The following is a 25694-nucleotide window of genomic DNA, read 5'->3' as shown; positions in this document are numbered from 1 at the left end:
TGCACACAATTCATCCATGTGATTGAGTTTCACGAAAAAATGTGTGTGAAGCCGATCGATGAACTGCCTCATGACGCGTTGGTGTTCTTCAGCGACGAGGCACATTTTCATTTGTCTGGCTGCGTGAATACACAAAATATGTGTTATTGGAGTGGCATGAATCCCCGAGAACTTCATGAGTAGCCCCTGCATACAGAATGTGTGACTGTATGGTGTGCACTATCTTAAGTCGGCGTTATTGGCCCTTTGTTTTTCGAAGAGAACGATAAGGCAGTCATGGTCACTTCTGAGTGTTATGTTCAGATGACTGAACAGCTTTTTCTTCCATAACTTCAAGAAATGGATGTGGATGAGGTCTGGTTCCAACAAGATGTTGCCACAGCTCACAGGGTCTCCAGTGGCCTGTACACTCTTCAGATTTAGCACAATGTGACTTTTTCTGACGGGGCTATCTCAAATCCTTGGTGTATACCAATCATCTGCAGACCCAGGCTGAGCTATGGAACAATATTTGTGTTGCTATTGCCAACATTGACATAGACATATAGGAAAAAGTGGACCGAAGCTTCTGATTTCGACTCTCCAAATGTGCTGAACAAGAATGGAGGCCACCTTCAAGATATCATTTTCAAAACTTAATGGAATAAAAATTTAAGTGTTACTCTTTGTAAAGAAAAAAGAATAAAATTGATGTCTCTAATACTTCCTGATTTATGATTTATTTAAATAGGGAAGTTCCCATGCCGCACCCTGTACTAGATGCACTGTGTGTGTGTCTAACAGTCTTTCCATGCCAGGTGATGCTGCTATCACCTGAATGGGTTTATATCAATAATGTTCTGTCTGATAAGTGTAAGTTAAATACTTGTGAACTGGTATTAAGGATTACTTACTGGTAAGACCAAATACTTATTGCTTTAGTAAAACAAGATGTTATTGGAAGCTATAAACTGACTCAAAATCAATCATAAAAATGTAAAAGTTACTGCCTAATTTTTAACATGTGATTTTCTACTTTAACATTGCATTTAAGTGGTGTCCCCCCCCCCCCCTCCTGAACGGGCAAACTGACACATTGTCCCGCAAGATGGAAACAGAAACATTAAGAATACACTGTTGCAATCTGTTACAGAAAACGTAGTGAAGAAACAGCAGAAAGGTCAGAAATGTCACACGATGGGTACCTGAACTGTATCTTAAAATCTGTGATAAATGTAGGGAGGAAATTATTATATTAAAAAATGCACAGTCCCTATGAGGCAAAAATGTTGAAGATGATTATTTTCACTCAGAAACATTATTGCACAATGACACAGAATTTATTACTAATTCAGAGGTTGTTCAGTCACTTAATACATCGCTTGAATGGGCAAGTCTCCCGTTGCTAAGAGAAAAATGAAATACAAAAGTATTGCACATTAAAAGTAAGAAAAGTTTCCACAACTATGAAACACAAAACTTTTTTCTCCTTCTGCTGAAAGTTTGTCATCAAATAGCGATAGTGATGTTGAGAAATGTGAAGTTATATTCTAACACATTTACCAGGTAATTGGAGCATTATAAAGATAATGTGTGAAGTTAATGTGCCGAACTACATGACTGGACAGTCAAAAAGAGTTCTTAAAGAAAAAAATGCTTTTTGGACAATACAAATTTAAAACCATGGAAAAGCTTGCCAATAGACACAGTGGGAATTATATGTTCATTTATGAAGATGGTGTAGTTAGTAGGGCAATGCAAGGTATTAAACACTGTGTGATAGTTACTTAATCAGATGGAAGTAAATCGAAGATTTTGAAGACTCATTTTGTGTAATCTAAAAGAAGCATGCAAAAATTTTAAAGACAAGAGTTCCAGCATAAAAATAGCTGTCTCTAAATTTGCTGAACTGAGACCTAAACATTGTATGTTAGCTGAAGTGGTACAAATGCTGTTTGTGTGTGCACAAATCACCAAAGCATAAAACTAAGCTAGACAACACTAAATTAAGACCTGTAACAAAAAGTAAAATTCAAAATTACAAGCAATGCCTCACAAAAGTGTTTGGTAACACATTGTCCATCGATTTCAACATTGGGAAATGAGTTTTTGGAAGAATCCTTCGCTGAAAATTTAACTGAAAAAGTACACTTTCACCAGTGGGTTTCAGTTGACCACTGTAATCTAGAGACTTTGGAGAAAGTTCACAGAAGTTTATTGATTTATTCTGCTCAAGTTGTCCTCTTTGTTCAGCATCACTTCATTGACAAGAAGCAGGGATATTTTCATAATTGCACCAAAGAAAATCTGAAAGAATCAGAATTCATTGTCACATGTGATTTTTCTGAAAATTACAGCATAGTTCTACAAGATGAAGCTCAAGAGTTACCACTGGACAAGTCAACAGGTCACAATCCATCCCTTTGTTATATATTTCAAAGAGGAAAACATAGATGAACATTTCAGTTAAGTTTCTTATTCAATAGAGCACAACACAGTTACTGTATATACTAGAAAAAAACTCAAAACTTTTCTCAAACCCGAATTTCAAAACCCTTCCAAAAAAGTTGTTACATTTTTCAGATGGGTCTGCCACCCCATACAAAAACAAAAAGAACACACCTCTGATTCCTTGAGGAAGATTGTAAAGTATAGGCAAAGAAGCATTTTTTTGCACAGCACATAATTATCCCGGCCTCAACCTACAGTAACATACTGTCCCCACACACTCCATCCAACAGTTTCCACCCCTTCTGTCCTGTCATCTCCTACCCGTTCTCGTCTCCCACCATGTTTATTTGCAGCCATTTGCCAACCTATCCGCCTGTCTTTCCCTTCTCCTCCCTTTTTTGTTCTTTTTCCCCACCTCTCTGTCCCACAATCTCCCAACGCTGCACCTGTCAGCATTCCAGTCCCTGTACACTCCACCAGACAGCGTTCGTCTCTCTCTCTCTCTCTCTCTCTCTCTCTCTCTCTCTCTCTCTCTCTCTCTCTCTCTCCACCTGTCCACTAATATCCCTTCCCCTTCCCCTTCCCCTTCCCCTTCCCCTTCCCCCTCCAGATTGCTGCTTGCATCCCACGTGATGTTGCATTCCGGCCTGTGATGCTGGAGATGGCAGTCATGTCTGCATGATGTGTGTGTGTGTGTGTGTGTGTGTGTGTGTGTGTGTGTGTGTGTGTGTCCTCTTTACTGACAAAAGCTGTAGCCAAAACTATTTGAGAGTGTCATTTAATCATGCCTGTCTGCAACTTGACGAGTCTTCTTTAAGGTAAGTAGCAATCTATCTTTTCCAAATTGTTGATTTTCTTATATTGAGCTATATATTATTGTATACCATATTTTAAAAAAACTTGCACCCACTATTTTACCTGCTGAGTGGTTGAATTTCCAAAAATGCTGAAACACGTATTTTTTTATTTTCTGCCTGAGAAATCCAATACCAGTTTTCATAGTTCTAGCTTCAAAATTCCTTTAATAGTGACTTACTTTCAAAAAGCCTTTCATCTGCTATTTCACCCTCTTGGGAGTGAAGTTTTGGATAACTACTTAAATGATGCCAACAGTATAAGATCCACACCCTCTACAAACCTCATGTTTCTATCCTCAGTGGTTTAGGCTGGACAATGACGAGTCAGTGAATCAACCTGACCCTATTTCACCTCCTTTGGGGTTGAACTTCTAAAAACAGCGAAACACATATTTTTTAATTTCTAACCGAGAAGCCAAACACCAATTTTCAGAGATTTAGCTTTAAAAATTCTTTCACAATGAAATATTTTCATAAAACCTCTATTTCACCCCCAAAGGGATTGAATTTCCAAAAACAGTGACTTGTGCATATTTTATTTCTAACAGAGAAGCCAAACACAATTTTTCAAAGATTTACCTTCGAAAAATATTGCACAACTAAATATTTCCAGAAAAACTTTCATCCCCCATTTCATCCCTTCTTCAAATTTCAAGTTTCTATCCTTATAGGTTTGGGCTGGGCGATGATAAATGAGTCAGTCAGAACATAGCCTTCTATACACTGATGCGCCAAAGAAACTGATATAGGCAAGCATATTCAAATACAGTGATATGTAAACAGGCAGAATATGGCGCTGCAGTCGACAATGCCTATATAAGACAAGAAGTATGTGGCACAGTTATTAGATCAGATACTGCGGCTACAATGGCAGGTTATCAAGATCTAAGTGAGTTTGCCCAACATGGTGTTATAGTCAGTGAACAAGCAATGGGACATAGCATCACCGAGATAGCGATGAAGTGGGGATTTTCCCATATGACCATTTCACGAGCGTGCTGTGAATATTAGGAATCCAGTAGAATATCAAATCTCTGAAATCGCTGTGGCTGGAAAAAGATCCTGGAAGATCGGGACCAACAATGACTGAAGAGAATTGTTCAATGTGATGGAAGTGCAACCCTTTCGCAAATTGCTGCAGATATCAATGCTGGGCCATCAACAAGAGCCAACGTATGAACCATTCAACAAAACATCATCAATATATGCTTTTGGAGCCAAAGGCCCACTTGTGTACCCTTGATGACTTCTTCTGGCCACCAAACTCCTCAGACATGAACACTAATGGGCATATCTGGGGTGCCTAGCAATGTGCTGTTCAGAAGAGACCTTCACCTCCTTGTACTCCTATGGATTTAGGGCAGCCCTGCAGGATTCATGGTGTCAATTCCCTCCAGCACTACTTCAGACATTAATCGAGTCCATGCCACATAGTGTTGTTGGCACTTCTGTGTGCTCGCGGGGACGCTACACGATATTAGGCAGGTGTACCAGTTCTTTCTTTAATTTCAGTTACCTTTGATCCTGAATGTAAATTACAAATGGAACATGGTGATTGGAAAGTTACAGACTTGTGCCACCTTTGGTCGCAAATGAGACAGTCATTTCTTACTGTTGTAAAGTTATTTTATTGACTGGGTTTTAACAGTTAATATTGTCTATATTAGGTAAAAAAGATGTGTTAGCGTTTGTTCGAGTTCATAACACTAAAGTTTCACATTTCCTCTTATATTACACATTACAAAGTGAAAAGTTTGTAAAAGGGTAATTGCGCACTCAGCTTCAAATCTGTTTACAACAAACACAAAATAAACCTCACCTAAATTTATTTGTTTATATTTTTATTTCATGTTAAAGGTTAAGTACTAGAGTACTTTTTGTGTAAATATGTAATGTAACAGAAGTTGGATTTTGCTGAAGTTTATATCTAAATACACATCTACAGCTACACTAAACAAAACACGTGAGGTGCAAAGCAGAGGGTACATCCCACTGTACCAGTTATTAGGGTTTCCTCCCATTCTATTCATGTATGGAGCGTCAGAAAAATGATATTTTGAATGCCTCCGTGCGTGTAGTAGTTATGCTAATCTTATCCTCATGATTCCTCTGTGAGTGAGGGTAGTAGTATAGACTTTCTCAGAAAGTTTATGTCTCTCTTCAAGAGTCTTCCAGTTAAGTTCCTTCAATACCTCTGTGACACTCTCCCATGGATCAAGCAAACCTATAAACATTTGTGCTGCTCTTCTCTGTATATGTTCCATATCCCGTGTTAGTCCTACCTGATACAGGTCCCACACACTTGAGCAATATTCTAGATCCGGTTGCAAGAGTTATTTGTAACCAATCTTCTTTGTAGACTGACTGCACTTCCCCAGCGTTCTACCAATAAACCAAAGTCTATCACCTGCTTTACCCATGGCTGAGCCTATGTGATCATTCCATTTCACATCCTTACAAAGTGTCACACCTAGGTATTTGTATGAGTTGGCCGATTCCGGCAGTGACTCATTAATACTACAGTCATAGGATACTACTTCACAGTTTTGTGAAGTGCACAATTTTACACATTTATGGACATTTAAAGCATGTTGCCAATCTTTGCATCACTTTGAAATCTTATCAATATCTGACTGAATATTTATGCAGCTTCTGTCAGATAATACTTCATTACAGATAACTGCATCATCTGCAAAAAGCCTGATGTACGTGTTAATATTGTCTGCAAAGTCATAAATATACAAAATGAACAGCAAGGGTCCCAACACACTTCCCTGGGGTACTTCCGAAGTTACTTCTACATCTGACAATGACTGTCCATTCAAGGTAACATACGTCCTTCCTACCAAAAAGTCTCAAACCCAATCAGAAATTTCACTTGATACTCCATATGATCGTACTTTTTACAGTAAACATAGGTGTGCTACTGAGTCAAATGCTTTTGTGAAGATCAAGAAATACTCCGTCTAGCTGACTGCCCTGATCCAAGGCTTTCAGTATGTCATGTGAAAAAAGTGCGAGATGGGTTTCACATTATCAATGTTTTCAAAATCCATGCTGGTTAGAATTGGGGAGGTCATCTACATCTACACTCCGCAAGCCACCTGACAGTGTGTGACAGAGGATACCTTGAGTATCTCTATCGGTTCTCCCTTCTATTCCAGTCTCGTATTGTTTGTGGAAAGGATTGTCGGTATGCCTCTGTGTGGGCTCTAATCTCTCTGACTTTATCCTCAAGATCTCTTCGCGAGATATACGTAGGAGGGAGCAATATACTGCTAGACTCCTCGGTGAAGGTATGTTTTCGAAACTTCAACAAAAGCCCGTACCGAGCTACTGAGCGTCTCTCTTGCAGAGTCTTCCACTGGAGTCTGTCTATCATCTCTGTAACACTTTCGCGATTAATAAATGATTCTGTAACGAAGCGCGCTGCTCTCTGTTGGATCTTCTCTATTTCTTCTCTCAACCCTATCTGGTAAGGATCCCACACTGGTGAGTAGTATTCAAGCAGTGGGCGAACGAGTGTACTGTAACCTACTTTCTTTGTTTTCGGACTGCATTTCTGTTTAAGATACCCTATGTTTGAGCTCAGAATATGTTTTAAGATTCTACGACAAATAGATGTCAAGGATATTGGATGATAGTTTTGTGGATCACTTCTAATAACCTTCTTGTAGACGGGTGTGACCTGTGCTTTTTTCCAAGACCTGGGCATGGCTTTTTGTTCAAAGGATCTACGATAGATTATATAAATTATTCCGCTGCAGAGTGAAAATCTCATTCTGGAATATGCTTATTCCTAATGCAGAATTATACTGGATAACAGCAGTTTGGTTGCTTGGATCTGCAATTTGTTTTTGATTAATTTTTCGCCTCTGAGTCCAAAAACAACCCCAGATTTTTGTCTGTCACGTCAACTTTTTCAACTATAGGATACTCTCTTTTGTCTCAAAAAAGCATACAAAACTTGAATATAAAGAGAAAACTTACCAAATATACACTTCACAAAGAATAGTTTGATTCATACAAAAGCTATATACAGTTACTCCAAGTGAAATTGTGTTCATACACAGAGTAAAGTTTTTTTTTACCAAATAGTAAACATATATATTACGATAAAAACTCTCACTTATAGCTTCTTATGGAGTTTTTAATCTATCAGCAATCTCACTTAGGCTCCATCTGTTGTCAGCCATCATATGTACACCCATCTACCTTGATATACCACCTCCATGGCCAAACCTCCACGAAATTGCTCATCACTGACTGCACTAATATTTTCCAGGAAGTCAGCGAGGAGGCTATATAAAAAAATGCAATTTCATGCTCATTTTGCAATCAAGCATTCTGAAGCTCTCCCAGAGTTGCTGGACAATTTTGGTGTAATACTGTGCTCATGTATTTCCAAGAAAGCCTTTGACAGTGTTTTTGAATGCCAACCAAGCATTCTTTTCAAGTTGCGTAACTGTTCCAATGAAATGTTTATCTTTAGCGAGCAGCCGAATCTGTAGACCATCAAACACTCCGGCCTTTATCTTTTCCGATGACAGGCCAGGAAATGCTGAAATGAAATACTAGAAAGTCACCTTCAACTGAAAAAGCTTTAACAAATTGCTTCATGAGGCCCAGTTTTATAAGCAGAGGGGGAAATATAATGTTCTTTCTGTATGTTTGGATCACCAGGTTTCAGGTCATATTTCGGCAGCCAATTCGATTTCACCCAATGCTTCTCACAAGGCCTGCTGTCCCACATACATAAATAACAAGAATACAAGGTATATCATGTTGCTGGCCAAGGATGAAGCAGACCATTTTAAGGTCAACACAAATGATCCACTGGTCCATGTGATATAGCAACAAAGCAATGACTGTATGTCTACATCTATACTCTGAAAACCACCATGAGGTACATGGCAGAGAGTATGCCCCTTTGGACCAGTCAGGAGCATTTCTTCCTGTTCCATTCACATATGGACCACGGGAAAAATGACAGTTTGAATGTCTCTGTGTGTGCAGTAATTATTCTAATCTTATCTTCATGATCCCTGTGTGAGCAATATATAGGGAGTTGTGGTATATTCCAAGAGTAATCATTTACAGCCAGTTCTTGAAACATTGTTAATAGACTTTCTTGAGATGGTTTAAAAATGGTTCAAATGGCTCTGAGCACTATGGGACTTAACATCTATGGTCATCAGTCCCCTAGAACTTAGAACTACTTAAACCTAACTAACCTAAGGACATCACACAACACCCAGTCATCACGAGACAGAGAAAATCCCTGACCCCCGCCTGGGATGGTTTACATCTATTTTAAGAGTCTTCCAGTTCAGTTCCTTTTCAGTATCTCTGGGACACACTCCCACGGATTAAACAAACCTGTGACCGTTCATGCTGCCCTTCTCTGTACACATTCAATATCCCCCGTTAGTCCTATCTGGTATGGATCCCACACACTTGAGCAATATTCTAGAACCGGACACACGAGTTATTTGCAAGCAATCTCCTTTGTAGACAGATTGCACTTTCCCAGGATTCTACCAATAAACCAAAGTCTACCACTAGCTTTACCCACAAATGAACCTATGTGATCATTCCATTTCATATCCCTACAAAGTGTTACACCCAGGTACTTGTATGAGGTGGCAGATTCCAACAGTGACTCATTGATATTATAGTCATAGCATATTACATTTTTTTGCTTCGTGAAGTGCAAAATTTTACATTTCTGAAAATTTAAAACAAGTTGCCAACCTCTGCAACACACTGAAATCTCTCTCTGTCTTCATATTCTTTACCCAGTCAAACTGAATGGCCTGTTGGGATTGCATCAATTAAATTTCTAGTGTGGAAGAAAATACACTTCAAGTTTCGCTTTGAGCTATCGATTAATTATCACCATTCAGTAGCGTTATAGGCTGGAACTCCCAACTCCTACACTGAACCACATACATTATGGGAATATACTAATCCATCATCAATTCAAAAATAGTGCAGAAATGCACTTTCTGCTAATTGAATGTAGGATACCTCAGCTTCTTTTTGAAGCAAGTTTTTTTCATGCTGTCTTGATGCTAACAGTTCTGAAGTGTTTTTGGCTAGTCCCACACACTGTTTCGAATAGTTCAACTCATGCTGCTGAAATCTCACACAAACAGTATCATCTTCAAAGGCAAAATCTTCATTTTGGGGTCATGTTGATCTTTACCAGACTCATACTCCTATATTTCCAAAGAGCGTAATTCTTTGAAAACTGGCACTGGGATTTCAGTTGATAAACACAGCAGGCATACAGCTGATGGGGAAACTAGGATTATTTTACATTTTTTTTTCTTGTTGTATCCTGGAGTTTTCACTATAGGGAAGTAACAATTAATTGAGAGATCTAAAGGCTTTCACCTAATTATAGGTGTACAAAAATGGAAGTTTATCACATTTCTTTGGATGACATATGTAAACATTATGCTTGCAAACTTTGTAAAAGACCCATGATTTATCTTAACCCCAAATTCCATTTTAAAATAGGCACAATAGGCTTGCCTTAAAAATGTAACAATGTTTGTTCTCTGACTGGGAATGGTAAAACTGCCACTTATAAACAAAATGAATCATAGCTGTTTAAGCACTTACAACATGAACTACTAAAGGCAGACGTAAGGAAAGGTTTTTATTCATATATAAATAAAAACTAAACCCTGCTAATCCAGGTATATAAACAAGAGCTCAGACTCAACATCAGAATGCGCTTCACTGTATCAGAGTGACACAGAATGTCTCACTACAGTATTGCAAGCATAACTGAACTGATATATATAATATGAACCTGTTGCTAGTTTGCTACGGCATCATTCATCCCTCTCCTCGTCTGTTCGAAAAGGTTTATGTCAGTCAATAGGAGAGCAATAGTGCTTGTTGTGTTCCACGGTAGTCACATTCACATACAGAGTACAGAAAAAACATGATGTGGTAGAAGAAAACTGCCCACAGTTTTGAAATAAACAAGCCTATTTAACTCTAAAACGGATCAAAAATAGAATTCAACAGAAATTGTGTTACAAAATGTTCCCCAGTGTTATAAATACAATTAATGTCATTTTGAACCTCACCTGAGGGGGATATTTGGACTTGATATAAGGAACCTTTACTCTCTTCTCACAATCAAGGTTGAGACCAATAAGCAGAGCACAGTCAAAGAGATGTGTGTAGTGACTGTCTCTGTAGCGATTTGCAGCTCTCCGAGTCAATTGTGACACATGACTTGATACTCGCCGCACATATACTTTTCGTTCCTCTGTCAGTCTTGATAAATCCGTATTTGGCAATGGGGTTTCTTCAGGATCTGCAAAATAAAAATGGATCACACAAATTAAACTGTTATCATGAAACAATATTACTACTAATGGCCATACAAATAAAGAATGTTTCTAAACCCCTTCTTGTGGACGGGTGTGACCTGTGCTTTTTTCCAAGACCTGGGTTTGATTATTCAGACTAGTTAGCAGTATTAAAAGAAGAAAAGAGAAGGAACAATCCTAATTTCCCTATTGACAATGAGCAACAAAAGTTACCATGGGATGAAAGATTTATTACTACCTGAAGATCACAACACTCAAACTATTGGATACGAGTGACATCACTGATACAGCAGATATCAAAACAATACATCAGTTGTTCCCTATCAAATGCTTGCAAATCTATTGTAAGGAAGCAGAGCTAGAAAGGGTGGAAGGGGTGGGAAGCTGGGGAGTCAGTTACAATTCATCTGTGAGATGTATAAGAATAGTATACCGTATTTACTCGAATCTAAGCCGCACTCGAAACTAAGCCGCACTCGAATCTAAGCCGCACCTGAAAAATGAGACTCGAAATCAAAGAAAAAAAATTTTCCCGATTCTAAGCCGCACCTGAAATTTGAGACTCGAAATTCCAAGGGAGAGAAAAGTTTTAGGTCGCACATCCAAATCGAAACAAAGTTGGTCCACTGTAATATGAGACACAATTTAGGTCGAATGAATGACTATACAGCTACAGTAGTTTGGTTCGAGTCTTAAGCTTAGCAGTTAGGCTTTACCATGTAGCCATTGCTATGCGTCAGGTGCTCCGTACCTATTTATACGGGTACCATTCCTTTTTCACGTGCTTCGTCTGGTTTGAATTGATTGCTTATTTTTCTTTGATCTGGTAAGTGTCGTTCTCTTTGTTATAGATGTTTACGTCACTCTAAGCTGAAAATGCATTACTGTACTGTGTCATGCATTGTTTGTCGCATTCTGATACTGAGTGTTTACGACCTGTCGCCGCTCGCGGCATGGCTTGCTTTTGTGCGCGCTACCACCGCTTACAATTTTTTTTTAAAAAAAAAAAAAGAGGAATCGTCTCATTAGCGAAACAATGGCAAGAGACTGCTTGCTATTTGCTGTTACTTACACTGCTGCTTTCTTTGATAATGATCAACAAGAACCAAATAATAGACTGTGTATGATAGAAGATGTTCTGAACGAGAGTTTAGCGAAAATTTTTCTCCGGTTGAAAATCTTTGCAGACGCCTCTGTAGTACATTACATTCTGCACAGAAATTAGTCATCTTAGATTTAAAAATCTTGTCAATTGTCGTGCTTCATTTCTGACTGTATCACTATTAGGCATAAGAACAATACGAATATAAACATGGCATGATATGTATATTATTCCGCGTTTGCTGTAGTCTTACCCTAGTTTCGTAGTTTATTAGGCAGACAGGATTTAAATGAGATAGCAGCAAACACGAAAGAATACATGGCAACATGTTTATATTCGTACGGTATTATTCTTATGATGAAAAGAATACTGCATGCGATTCACAATTCATAAAAGTTCTTATTAGCAACGATCTCTTATCACAGGTAGGAAAAAATTCAGAACGTAGATTTGGCCATATTGACAAACATCCCAAACAATCTTGCCAGTCAGATTTTCGTAGTACGTTGAAATGCTGCTACATTCGAAGATGAACAATACGGAATTTGTATTTACTTCGTTGGATAATGTATGAAAATGCAGTGGTCGAAACTCGGGGCGGTGAAAAAAAGCTCGTCTTACACCTTTTTTTTTTTTTTTTTTTTTTTTTTTAAATTTACTGATGCAGAGGTTTTGACGCCAGTGCCTTTGTGCCTGCAAAGCATGCCTGTGTGGCGCTACATAATTCGACGGCAGAAGTTAGTTGTGGCGGCACCTACCAACATTTTTCAGAACTTCCACTGCACTCGATTCTAAGCCGCAGGCGGGTTTTTGGATTACAAAAACCGGAAAAAAAGTGCGGCTTGGATTCGAGTAAATACGGTATGTATGCTTTCATTGCTTGAATATACTCTAATGGTCTCAATGCTCTCTTTTTGCCTTACAGCTTGATCATGTAAACAGAAAATGTGATAACGGAGTGAAGATTGTCAACCTAAGGAACGTTTACACTTGTTTTCCTACTGGCAAAAGTATGTTCTCCATAAAATGAACAATAAAGTGTCGCAAGAGTGTTTACCATGGGATAACTTCAGAAATTTTAGCTGCAACCCAATGATCTTACCACTTGTCAGCACAACAAAATTATTTACTTTAGACAGTCAAACATACAAATGGACAACTGATACATCCACAGGACTTTAGGCATCTACTCCTTGTCACACTAATCTATATATGGATGCTCAGCAACTGCTTTCTTGGGGTCCTATGATTACAAAATCTTAGTTTCGTTCAGAGTCACCGGTGACTGTTTTACTGTATGGATCCACTGTGGATATGTTAGCTCTCAGTTTCCTCCAATAGATTAATTGCTTTCCTGTTTAAGTTTTCTGTAGTTTCAATCAATCAATTCATATGATTTTCTGGACAGTTCTTTTGATAACTACCATAGTTGATCACGTTCCCAATCCTTGTCCAGCTGAGTTAACATTAGATTATAATGGCCTTGACTTCAACAATATCTTGTTTATTTGATTTTAAGACAAAAGTTTTCTCTTCAAATTTGTCATTCGAAAAATACAGGGTCACTTTGTAGGCACAGATTAAACTATTGCTGCTGCAATTAACATTTTTAGGTTGTTTAATAGAGTATACAAGGGCTGTTCAAAAAGTGACTTTTCAAATTGTGTGGGCACGTACATTCGATTATCAATCTTTTTTTCTTTTGTTATGTTGGTACACATGTCCCAAACATATGTTCACGGTTTCAAGTACACAGAAAACTTCGTTTGTTTTTGACAGATAGAAAGGTTAGACATGTTTTTGTGCACTCGGCTATTTTCGATTATTATTAAAAAAAAAAAAAAATGGAGCAAAGAATTTGCATCAAATTTAATGTGAAAAATGGAATCAAATGCAAATGGAATCAAATGCTCTAAAACACTTGAAATGTTGACAGTGGCATATGGTGAGTAAGTAAAAAAATTGTTTACAAGTGGTATAAGCACTTTCAAGATGTCCGCGAAGTTGCCAATGACGAACTTCACTCTGGACATCCCAGCACAACAACAGATGATAACGTTGAAGCTATGAAGAAAACTGTTTTGGGAAATTGTCGAATTACAGTAAGAGAAGTTGCTGAGGATGTTGGCATATTGGTCAGTTCATGTCACGAAATTTTTTCAGGTGTTTTGAGCATGAGGCGTGTGTCAGCGAAGTTTGCTCCAAAACTTCTCAATTTTGATCGGAAGAACCGCCCCATGAGCATCACTCAGGAGTTCTTGAATGACATCAATGGCGATCCTGATTTGCACAAAAGGGTCATAACTGGTGATCAAACATGGGTTCGCAGTTATGATGTCTAAACCAATGGAAGCATCCTGGAGAGCGAAGACCGAAAAAAGTACATCAAGTTCAATCAAACTTCAAAGTTTTCCTCACTGTTTCTTTTTTTTCCAATTACCGTGGCGTACTGCATCAAGAATTTTTGCCTCAAGGTCATACGGTCAATAAGGATTATTACCTTGATATTACACACCATTTGTGAGAAGCAATACGTGAAAAACAGCTGGAATTGTGGAAAAACAATTCATGACTTTTGCATCACGACAATGCACCTCCTCATTCATTGTTGCTTGAGAGAGATTTTATGGCCAAAAACAACATGACAATCATGCCTAAGCCACCAGATTTGGCCCTCTGCAATTTTTTCCTGGTTCCAAAACTGAAGAGACCTGTGGAAGGATGAAGATTTTCAATGATTAAGGAAATAAAAACTGCATCGCTGGAAGTACTCAAGGCTGTACCAAAAAGTACTTATGAGAGCTTCAAGGATCGGAAGAAGCACTGGCTCAAGTGTATTGTATCTGAGAGGGAGTACTTTGAAGGGGACGACATGAAAGATGATGAATAAATAAATATTTTTTGATAAAAATATAAAATCACTTTACTTTTTGAACACACCTCTTACATTTACAGATGAAGCTATGTGTATTGAAGTCACGTGCAGATAAATTTTGAAGATTTCATCAGAAGAGCTGGGTTGAGCAAATAATACTTGCACTCACACAGGCTCGAGATTTCCCAATACGCTGAAGCGCTTTATGCAGTATTGATGTTGCTCAAACAATCACGTGACCTTTACTCATGCACACTAGAGAAACTATGAACTACCCACTACAACAATCTATCACTCTGCTTAAAATTTGACAATTTTTTAAGCACATATGGAAACAGCGCTACATTCTATTATCTGAAGAACTCCTGTTGTATTTGAACAGGTCTGCAATACAATTTCTTGTACAAACATTGATGCTGCTTTTTAAATAAAGATAACATTAAAAAGCAGAAATGTTGTCCTTCAGAAAACATTACTTGCTTCTCAACCAAGCTCAATACTTTATTTGATTATGAGAGGCTGTAATGACTTACCAAGTGGATTGCAAATGACAGATTCAGTTGCTGTTCTCGCATTAGAATACTTCGTAAAGGTGTAACTGGTACTGGCTTTTAAGCAGTTTTAGAACATGAAACAAGGACAATTAATCCAGAATAAAATGTCTAACACATGAAATAAATCATATTAAACTGATGTAACTGTTTACAAAATAATTTAACTGGATAGATAAAATCTACTCACCAATAAGCGGAAGAACACACTCATCAAAGAAGGTAACTGTTACTGTAATTGTTGCAGAGAGAATGAATTACAGTGGCAAGATGTTTGTGGAGAGATTACCAACAGAACTCAGTAAATCGCAGGACGAATGAAATTTTGAGAATTGGAATGAACTGTGAATGCAATCTTTTATTTATGTATTAATTGCTGTTGATACATATGACCTGTATCCTAGAAGATATTGCAGTCTGTGTTTCAGATTTGCTCTAGTGCATCACTACCAAAGGGTTGGAGGGAGACAGTGATGACAGCTTGGCTGAGAACTAGATGAGTGCAGGGAGGGAAGTAGTGAGCGGGCAGCAAATTATGTCACGCTGGCGACCATGGGAATCTATACTGTGTACTTTGGCTTTTTAGGAACATCTACCACATTTAAACTTCAATTTGTCTGAATACATTTGTTGTCAGAATTCTGAATTGACTTTAAAATTGGACATATACTCAACAATAGTATTCACTTCTGCAGGATATGGTACAAGTCTAGATAGGGCTTGTGGTATATTTATGTTTTGTGCTGCAATGTTGTCGATATTCACTATGATCTATGGCACGAACAAAAGGGGTTGTGTCAGCCGCTGGTTCTATGCAGAAAATCAGAGAGTAACAAGTAGACAACATGTTTGGAAGCAAAAATCAGTGTAACATTCTTACATCAATATCGAATCTGATATGTATTTGGATAAAATCAGCCGTGTTTCCTGGTCCCATGGTAACCACAACACAAAATTGCAACATATTTGGAATAACTACCCACATGTTTGTGTCAACAAAGATATAAATTTCACAGCTGTGTTATTAGGATGATAATGATTAAAAATAATGATGCCACAGATGAAAGGGTTAGTAAGTGAAAATGTAGAAAATATAATGGTCCACAAATTAATACAAACTAATTCCTCTTATTTATTTTATTTCTCCTTGTATTATCAAAACGTAGACAATCAATAAATGCCATAAATTAAAAATAGGTATAATGTTTACTTTTTAGGCAGGTACTTTATGTCGGTAAAACAGTTTGTAATTCTGATTAAGTCAGAGTATGTTAAAATAAATTTTTCTTAAGAAGCCTTAAGAAAATGGGGGTGATCTCATAGTCAGGGTCATCTTATCCTCCAGTAAATATGGTGTGTTACATTCACTGAAGGTAATTTACATATTTGTGTTATGGCATAATCTGCTAGTAAACAGCAGTAACATTTTAATATGTTTGTTAACTTTAATATGGGAGATTCTATGACTCACAGCATTCATGTTTGAGGATACAGATGGAGCTTATTCAAATAAGTTTCTGTCCAGATGATTATTCAAATAAATAAAAAATTCAAAAAGTTTTATTCACAAAAAAACTATTGCTAATTCAAATAATTACTGTTTACATTCTTTAAGTAATGAATATTATAGACTAGAACTGCATTTTCTTTATAAAATTAATACTGTATCAGCAGTCATGATTCCTCAGCTGTAGCTGTAGCTATTACTTGCCAGCAAGTGATACTGTTGGGGTGGGGGGTGGGGGGGGTCTTGTGAGAGCAAAACTGAATCATAATTGGTTATATTAGTTTGTAGAATGATTTTTATAAATGGGAAGATCTGCAACACAATAAAATGCTGATGATTTATAAACGAGAGCATCTTTAACTATTACTTATCTTTTGCAACTGAACTTTGATTATTACTTCTAACCAAACATGTTTCGTCTAACAATTTTAGGCATCTTCAGTGGTTCTTATGCCACCTAAGTGTTACACAGGAGCCATTGGGTACACACAAACATTAGAGATATAAAAAGGAGGTGGCATTTTCTAGTCTAATGTAATAATAACAAAAGAAAATTCAGTATGCAAATCTGGATTCTTTTGGAAAGCAACCACTAAAAGACACATTAATAAGTGACAGATCATGCCACCCTGAACCCATAAAAAGGCACATTTCCACTAAATAACATGGAGATTAATAAATTTTCAACTTGATGAAAATGAAATCAACGAACAATTAGCAATACTAGAAAATTTGGCCAGAGTAAATAATTTCAAATCAAAAATATTTCAACACAAACTGAAAGTTAAGCACAAATCAGACACATATGAAATTAGTATAAATAAGGGAGAAAGACTTATTATGGAATCATATTTAATAAAATAGCGAAAACTTTTAAAAATACGAATACCAAAATTGGGTTCCATACTGAAAACAATATTATTAATATTATAAGACCAGTGCAACAGGTCCATTTAATAAGTCACGAATATACAAAATAGTGTATGTGACAACTGTGACAAAGTATACATCAGGCAAACTGCTAGAAATTTTCACATTTTAAAGAGCACATAAAATCCAACGATAACAACAAGTGTCTTTTGCACTACATCTCCTAAAAAACAAACATACATTCAAAAACATTAACAAAAAGTTCCAATTTTTTTCATAATGTTAAGAAAAGGAACCAAATGGATATCTTAAAAGAAATCGAAATCTTCTGTCACTTAAAAAGTCAACCAGACACACTTCTTATTAAAGAAAAATATCTTAAAAATAAAAAATTCCTCAGTAACTTCAGTCACATTCTGCTAATGACCAATCAGAAATCATCTATACAGTAAAATGAAATTTAAAATTTAATCTTAATCCGCTATATACTATTATATTAATTTTTATTTCTTATTTTATTTTCCATACTATTTTCTTAACTTTCCTCAAATACATGCATAAATATACGGTCATAGTATTTGACACAGGCTAACATAAGAATCATGACAGTCTGATTCATTTCTGTTAACCACTGTGATAGCATTGTGCCAAGTGGCCAGCAATTGATACTGTTGAGTTCAGTGGGATCTTGTGAAAGCGAAATTGGATAGTAATCGCTTATGTTGGTTTGTAGAATGACTTTTACAAACGCGAGCATCTTTAATGCAAAAACTCCAGCAACAACTAGGAGACACCACATTTGTCTTTCTTTAGTTTCCTATGCATAATGACGGGTATGAAACAGTACATTACAAGGCAGTTTATTTATTATCCTCTTGAATTGATTATTATAAATATTTACCGAAAAATGTTGTTTTCTTTTAAGGACAAAAAAAGGCTACTAAACAGCAGAATACTTTTAGCATAAAGACATTGTATATCTGCCCAACAACGTGAAGTTTTGTTCACTACACTTCCATTCAAATCTGTGAATGTAGGAAACTTGTATAAAATGCAATACTTACTTTATTTAACACAATAAATAAGCCACTATGACTGCAGCTGTAAGAAAACCATGCAGAAATGATTGTACTACTTCAAAGCAATAAAACTGTTTCTCAATACAAAAAATCAAAATGGTTCAAATGGCTCTGAGCACTATGGGACTTAACAGCTGAGGTCATCAGTCCCCTAGAACTTGGAACTACTTAAACCTAGCTAACCTAAGGACATCACACACATCCATGCCCGCGGCAGGATTCGAACCTGCAACCGTAGCAGTCGCACGGTTCCGGACTGAAGCGCCTAGAACCGCTCGGCCACCGCAGCCGGCTTTCTCAATACACAAGAAACCAATCGCTCAATTGCTGCTAAATCTGAGTCACAAATGGCAAGAATCTCAAACACATACGCTTGTGAAGCAAAAGTTACTACATTACACAACTTTTTATGTAGTAACAGAAAGTCGAATGAAGTGTAAGAATGTGCCCATTGTTAGACTCCATCAAAATTGCTACATGTCACGGACGCGCCTGTCATAATAACGACAACAACATAACGTAACTGGATAATACAAAAAATCTACTCACCAAGTGCTCAGAACCCTGGGTCAGGGGTAAATTAACAGGTGGAATGAGAAGGAGCCTTTCCTTCTCATCCTCTCTATTAAGTCTCGCCTGATCAGGGCTTCTGGCTGGTTTTCCAAACGCTCCCCATTTCCTAAACTTCACCAGTTGTTCTCCCTCATCCCACTTCCTTCCCCTTCAGCCCTTTTGCCAGAAGAAGGAGCCACTGGCTCTAAAAGCTTGCATGCCTAATACCTTTTGTGTGCATGTTCTCCTGTTGTCGGTTGGTGAATAGATTTTTCTTGTCTATCCAATTACATTGGAAAAACTAGTAGAAGCCGACCTAGGGGAAGATCAGTTTGGATTCCGTAGAAATATTGGAACACGTGAGGCAATACTGACCCTACGACTTATCTTAGAAGGTAGATTAAGGAAAGGCAAACCTACGTTTCTAGCATTTGTAGACTTAGAGAAAGCTTTTGACAATGTTGACTGGAATACTCTCTTTCAAATTCTGAAGGTGGCAGGGGTAAAATATAGAGAACGAAAGGCTATTTACAATTTGTACAGAAACCAGATGGCTGTTAAGAGTTGAGGGGCATGAAAGGGAAGCAGTGGTTGGGAAGAGAGTGAGACAGGGTTGTAGCCTCTCCCCGAAGTTATTCAATCTGTATATTGAGCAAGCAGTAAAAGAAACAAAAGAAAAACTTGGAGTAGGAATGAAAATCCATGGAGAAGAACTGAAAACTTTGAGGATCACTTATGACATTGTAATTCAATCACAGACAGCAAAGGACCTGGAAGAGCAGTTGAACGGAATGGAGTGTCTTGAAAGAAGGATATAAGATTGAATGTCAACAAAAGCACGATGAGGATACTGGAGTGTAGTCGAATTAAGTCGGGTGATGCTAAGGGAATTAGATTAGGAAATGAGACGCTTAAAGTAGTAGACGAGTTTTGAAATTTGGGGAGCAAAATAACTGATGATGGTCGAAGTAGAAAGGATATAAAATGTAGACTGGCAATGGAAAGGAAAGTGTTTCTGAAGAAGAGAAATTTGTTAACATCGAGTATAAATTTAAGTGTCGGGAAGTCGTTTCTGAAAGTATTTGTATGGAGTGTAGCCATGTATGGAAGTGAAGCATGAACGATAAATAGTTTGGACAAGAAGAGAATAGAAGCTTTCGAAATGTGGTGCTACAGAAGAATGCTGAAGATTAGATGGGTAGATCACATAACTAATGAGGAGGTGTTGAATAGGATTGGGAAGAAGAGAAGTGTGTGGCACAACTTGACTAGAAGAAGGGATCGGTTGGTGGGACATGTTCTGAGGCACCAAGGGACCACCAATTTAGTATTGGAGGGCAGCGCGGAGGGTAAAAATCGTAGAGGGAGACCAAGAGATGAATACACCAAGCAGATTCAGAAGGATGTAGGTTGCAGTAGGTACTGGGAGATGAAGCAGCTTGCACAGGATAGAGTAGCATGGAGAGCTGCATCAAACCAGTCTCAGGACTGAAGACCACAAAAACAACAACATAAGGATAACAACAGGAGGGATACTTCTCATGCATACATCATGTGTGTTCATATTCTTTTGTTTTCAGCAGAGTAAGCTGCAATTTTATACGTATTCAAAAGTATTTCTCCATGAATAAATTGTAGCTTATGTCACTGAATCAGGGAGATTCGGCTATTTTTACTTCTAGTTTGACAACATTATGTCTTTTGATAATTTACTAATGCTTGGAATGCAAAAATGTAACAACTGTTTCTTAAATCACGTAGAAAAGGGATGAAAAACAGATACTGTCCTTATCAGGCGTGTGACAGACTGCTTTCTCACTGCTTGGAGTGTAAGTGTTGCTCCAGCTATCACACGGTAACAACTTTTGCAGCAGATAGTGTCGTGAACAGTGTCGTGACTGATTGTACTAGACTGTGGTATTTGAAATTATTATTCCATTTATTTCAAGTTTAGCTTTACTCTTCAATTAATAAGATAGTATTTGTAAACCAACATGAGTAGAACTCCATTTGTAAGACGTACTTTTTATTGTAGGTATGTGTATTTGACATAAATTTACATTCACATCATTACATTTCTATTCATGGAGGTAATACAACATATTCTATTTCACACAGAACCACAAAATCACTTGGACAATGGACTGAAAGGCTGAAACTAGCTGTGAAACACGAAAATTTAACACTTTCAATGTTATGAAAAGGACAGACTGGTAGTCATCACGTACAGGAGACACTGTGTCGCAGACAGGCACAAAAAAAAGACTGCTATACATTTCAGCTTCCAGCCAAAAGCCAATCTTCTGAAGTAGAAACCACACACACACATTCTCACATGCACAACTCACACACACATGATCACTGTCTCTGGCCACTGTCCTTTCTGGACTTTCCTTTGTTTGAAGATTCATGTTTTCAGTCGTATCACTCAGTAGAGAGAGAAAAATGCATAAGAAGGGAAAATCTATGCTTAAGTTTAAATTTGTTTATGATAAACACAGAATAAACTTAATTCTGATTTATTTGTTTGAATTTCCAAGATTAAGAGGAAGGGGGTGGGGGGGGGGGGGGGGGAGGGGGAGTGGGAAACAGTTCTATTATCACTGGGCTAAAGTACAGATATATCCTCCTGTTACTTGTTCAAGGGGAGGGGCTCCATCCAGCTGTAGAAGAAATTAGGGGATGCCACACACCATTTAATAATAATTTAAGAGAGAAGTCAGAAACAGAGCTGCATAGAAGACAAAAGGTCTTCCTGCTAGGTAGCAGACATGGGAGGAATGTAAGCCATCACTTGCAGGAAAAACTAGGATCATTGTGCCAGGTCACCAGTGTTCTAAAACCTAATTACAGCCTCGGCCATGTAACAGAGGATACTGAAGCACTGACGAAGGATCCGAGTGAAGAGGACTAGGTAATGATGACTGGAGGAGCAGGCAACAGCTTGGCCAAGAATAGACAATACTGTATTTAGAGTGTCCTGGAGAAGTTACGTGTAGAAACATCATGCAGAAGTGTGGGCTTTGTTGAGGTTCGGCAGCGACATGGTCCACGATAAACCTTAGGCAAACAAAGCCACCCGACGAGTTAATTGGGAACTACTCGAGTTACTGCTAACTTCAAGTGGAGCTACATTGGTGCTGTGCCAGTTTTTGCTTTTGGGAGATGAGGATACACAATACATACCCTACATCCTAACAGGAGTGGGAAAGATAAATTATCTGAGCTGATAGCTGAAACTATAGGACAAGGGACGCGAGAGAGGCAAAGGAGTAAACTGGGGCATGCCACCATCAATGGTAAAATTCTTGTGTTGACAGATGGGAAAGGTAGGGATTTTTTAGATTAAATACCTCATTCAGACAGACAGCCTTGAAAGGTTTCTCCAATGAGAAACTTTCAAATATTCTTACAAAAAATTGTGTCATTATTATACCTCCTACAAAACAAAAGAAAACACAGGGTAGTCTTGCAGATCATAATATTAATTTTCTGAATGACTCAGATAAAAAGAATGATTTGGAAATACTATTCATCACTTACAACATGTATTCTGTGGTTAATTTCCCATCAGAGTCATCACTTACAACATGTATTCTGTGGTTAATTTCCCATCAGAGTAACACAGGAAAGCAATACATTAACAAATAACATTTTTGCTGGCAAACACTTAATAAGTGATACAAATTATAGTAAATATATCTAAAAACAAAGATACTGTAACTTACCAAATGAAAGTGTTGGTACATTGACAGAGACAATAACAATAACAATAAATTATAGTAAATAATTACAGGAAATGAATTGCCTCTCTGACCATGATGCACAACCAGCCATTCTCAACACCTTAACTGATTGCTGTAAAGTGCTATGATGGAAAACAGAATAATTAATGAACATATGACAGAATGTTTCACGGTAGCCTTACAGGAAGAGAAACAGGTGAAATAAATTCCATAGATGATGTGGTGGACATTGGGTCACACGTTCCTGCAGCCACCAACAATGACCCTGTTTCAGAATCCTAAGACACACTGGGCTCAAACATAATGAGTTATCTCCTAAGAGTGACCTCCTCCAGGTCAACCAGCATGGATGAAAGATAACCTGCATTCTACAGATCAGAGCGTGCAATATCAGGATCCCTTAATCGGGCAGGTAGGTTAGAAAATTTAAAAAGGGAAATGGATAAGTTAAAGTTTGATATAGTGGAAATTAGTGAAGTTCGGTGGCAGGAGGAACAAGATTTCTGGTCAGGTTAATACAAGGTTATAAATACAAAATCAAATTGGGGTAATGCAGGAGTAGGTTTAATAATGAATAAAAAAAAATAGGAGTGAGGGTAAGCTACTACAAACAGCATAGTGAACGCATTATTGTGGCCAAGATAGACACGAAGCCCATGCCTACTACAGTAGTACACGTTTATATGCGAACCAGCTCTGCAGATGATGAAGAAATTGATGAAATGTATGATGAGATAAAAGAAATTATTCAGGTAGTGAAGTGAGATGAAAATTTAATAGGCATGGGTGACTGGAATTCGAGAGTAGGAAAATGGAGAGAAGGAAACATAGTAGTTGAATACGGATTGGGGGTAAGAAATGAAAGAGGAAGCCATCTGGTAGAATTTTGCACAGACCATAACTTAACCATAGCTAACACTTGGTTCAAGAATCATGAAAGAAGGTTGTATACATGGAAGAGGCCTGGAGATACTGGAAGGTTTCAGACATATTATATAACGGTAAGACACAGATTTAGGAACCAGGTTTTAAATTGTAAGACATTTCCAGGGGCAGATGTGGACTCTGACCACAATCTATTGGTTATGAACTGTAGATTGAAATTGAAGAAACTGCAAAAAGGTGAGAATTTAAGGAAATGAGACCTGGATAAACTGAAAGAACCAGAGGTTGTAGAGAGTTTCACGGAGAGCATTAGGGAATGATTGACAGGAGTGGGGGAAATACATCAGAAGAAAAATGGGTAGCTTTGAGGGATGTTATAGTGAAGGCAGCTGAGGATCAAGTAGGTAAAAAGAGAAGGGCTAGTAGAAATCCTTAGGTAATAGAAGATATATTCAATTTAATTGATGGAAGGAGAAAATATAAAAATGCAATAATTGACACAGGCAAAAAGGAATACAAACGTCTCAAAAATGAGATCGACAGGAAGTGCAAAACGGCTAAGCAGGGATGGCTAGAGGACAAATGTAAGGATGTAAAGGCATATATCACTAGGGGTAAGATAGATACTGCCTACAGGAAAATTAAAGAGACCTTTGGAGAAAAGAGAACCAATTGCATGAATATCAAAAGCTCAGATGGAAACCCAGTTCTAAGCAAAGAAGGGAAAGCAAGAAGGTGGAAGGAGTATACAGAGGGTCTATACAAGGGTGCTGTACTTGAGGACAATACTATGGAAATGGAAGAGGATGTAGATGAAGATGAAATAGGAGATACGATACTGCTTGAAGAGTTTGACAGAGCACTGAAAGACCTAAATTGAAACAAGGCCCCGGGAGTAGGCGACATTCCATTAGAACTACTGACAGCCTTGGGAGAGCCAGCCCTGACAAAACACTATCATCTGCTGAGCAAGACATATGAGACAGCTGAAATACCCTCAGACTTCAAGAAGAATATTATAATTCCAATCTCAAAGAAATCAGGTGTTGACAGATGTGAAAATTACTGAACTATCAGTTTAATAAGTCACGGCTGCAAAATACTAATGTGAATTCTTTACAGACAATTGGAAAAATTGGTAGAAGCCGACCTTGGGGAAAGTCAGTTTGGATTTCGTAGAAATGTTGGAACACGTGAGGCAATACTGACACTATTTCCCATCTTAGAGGATAGATTAAGGAAAGGCTGACCTATGTTTCTAGCATTTGTTGACTTAGAGAAAGCTTTTGACAATGTTGACTGGAATACTCTCTTTCAAATTCTGAAGATGGCAGGGGTAAAATATAGAGAACGAAAGGTTATTTACAATTTGTGCAGAAACCAGATGGCTGGTAAGAGTTGAGGGGCATGAAAGGGAAGCAGTGGTTGGGAAGGGAGTGAGACAGGAATGTAGCCTATCCCCAATGTCATTCAATCTGTGTATTGAGCAAGCAGTAAAGGAAACAAAAGAAAAATTTGGAGTAGGAATTAAAATCCATAGAGAAGAAATAAAAACTTTGAGGTTTGCCGATGACACTGTAATTCTGTCAGAGACAGCAAAGGACTTCCAAGAGCAGTTGAACGGAATGGACAGTGTCTTGAAAGGAGGATAAAAGATGAACATCACCAAAAGCAAAATGAGGATAATGGAATGTAGTCGAATTAAGTCGGGTGATGCGGAGGGAATTAGATTAGGAAATGAGACGCTTAAAGTAGTAAATGAGTTTTGCTATTTGGGGAGCAAAATAACTGATGATGGTCAAAGTAGAAAGGATATAAAATGTAGACTGGCAATGGAAAGGAAAGCGTTTCTGAAGAAGAGAAATTTGTTAACATCGAGTATAAA

At 37.7% G+C, this 25694-nt stretch overlaps 1 protein-coding gene across 1 annotated transcript in view; it reads right to left on the bottom strand.

Moving 5' to 3' along the window:
* LOC124544732 overlaps positions 1–25694 on the bottom strand; it is a 121800-nt gene that overhangs the window by 57040 nt on the left and 39066 nt on the right. The window contains exon 4 of the mRNA XM_047123384.1: positions 10394–10626. Within this exon, the coding sequence (XP_046979340.1) occupies positions 10394–10626 (233 nt within the window). The remainder of the gene's footprint in view (positions 1–10393; positions 10627–25694) is intronic.

Source organism: Schistocerca americana, chromosome 8 (genome assembly GCF_021461395.2).
Source record: "Schistocerca americana isolate TAMUIC-IGC-003095 chromosome 8, iqSchAmer2.1, whole genome shotgun sequence".
In the NCBI taxonomy this organism is placed as follows: domain Eukaryota; kingdom Metazoa; phylum Arthropoda; class Insecta; order Orthoptera; family Acrididae; genus Schistocerca; species Schistocerca americana.
The sequence above is the reverse complement of the archived record's forward strand: the minus strand, read 5'-3'. Positions and strand labels throughout refer to the sequence as shown.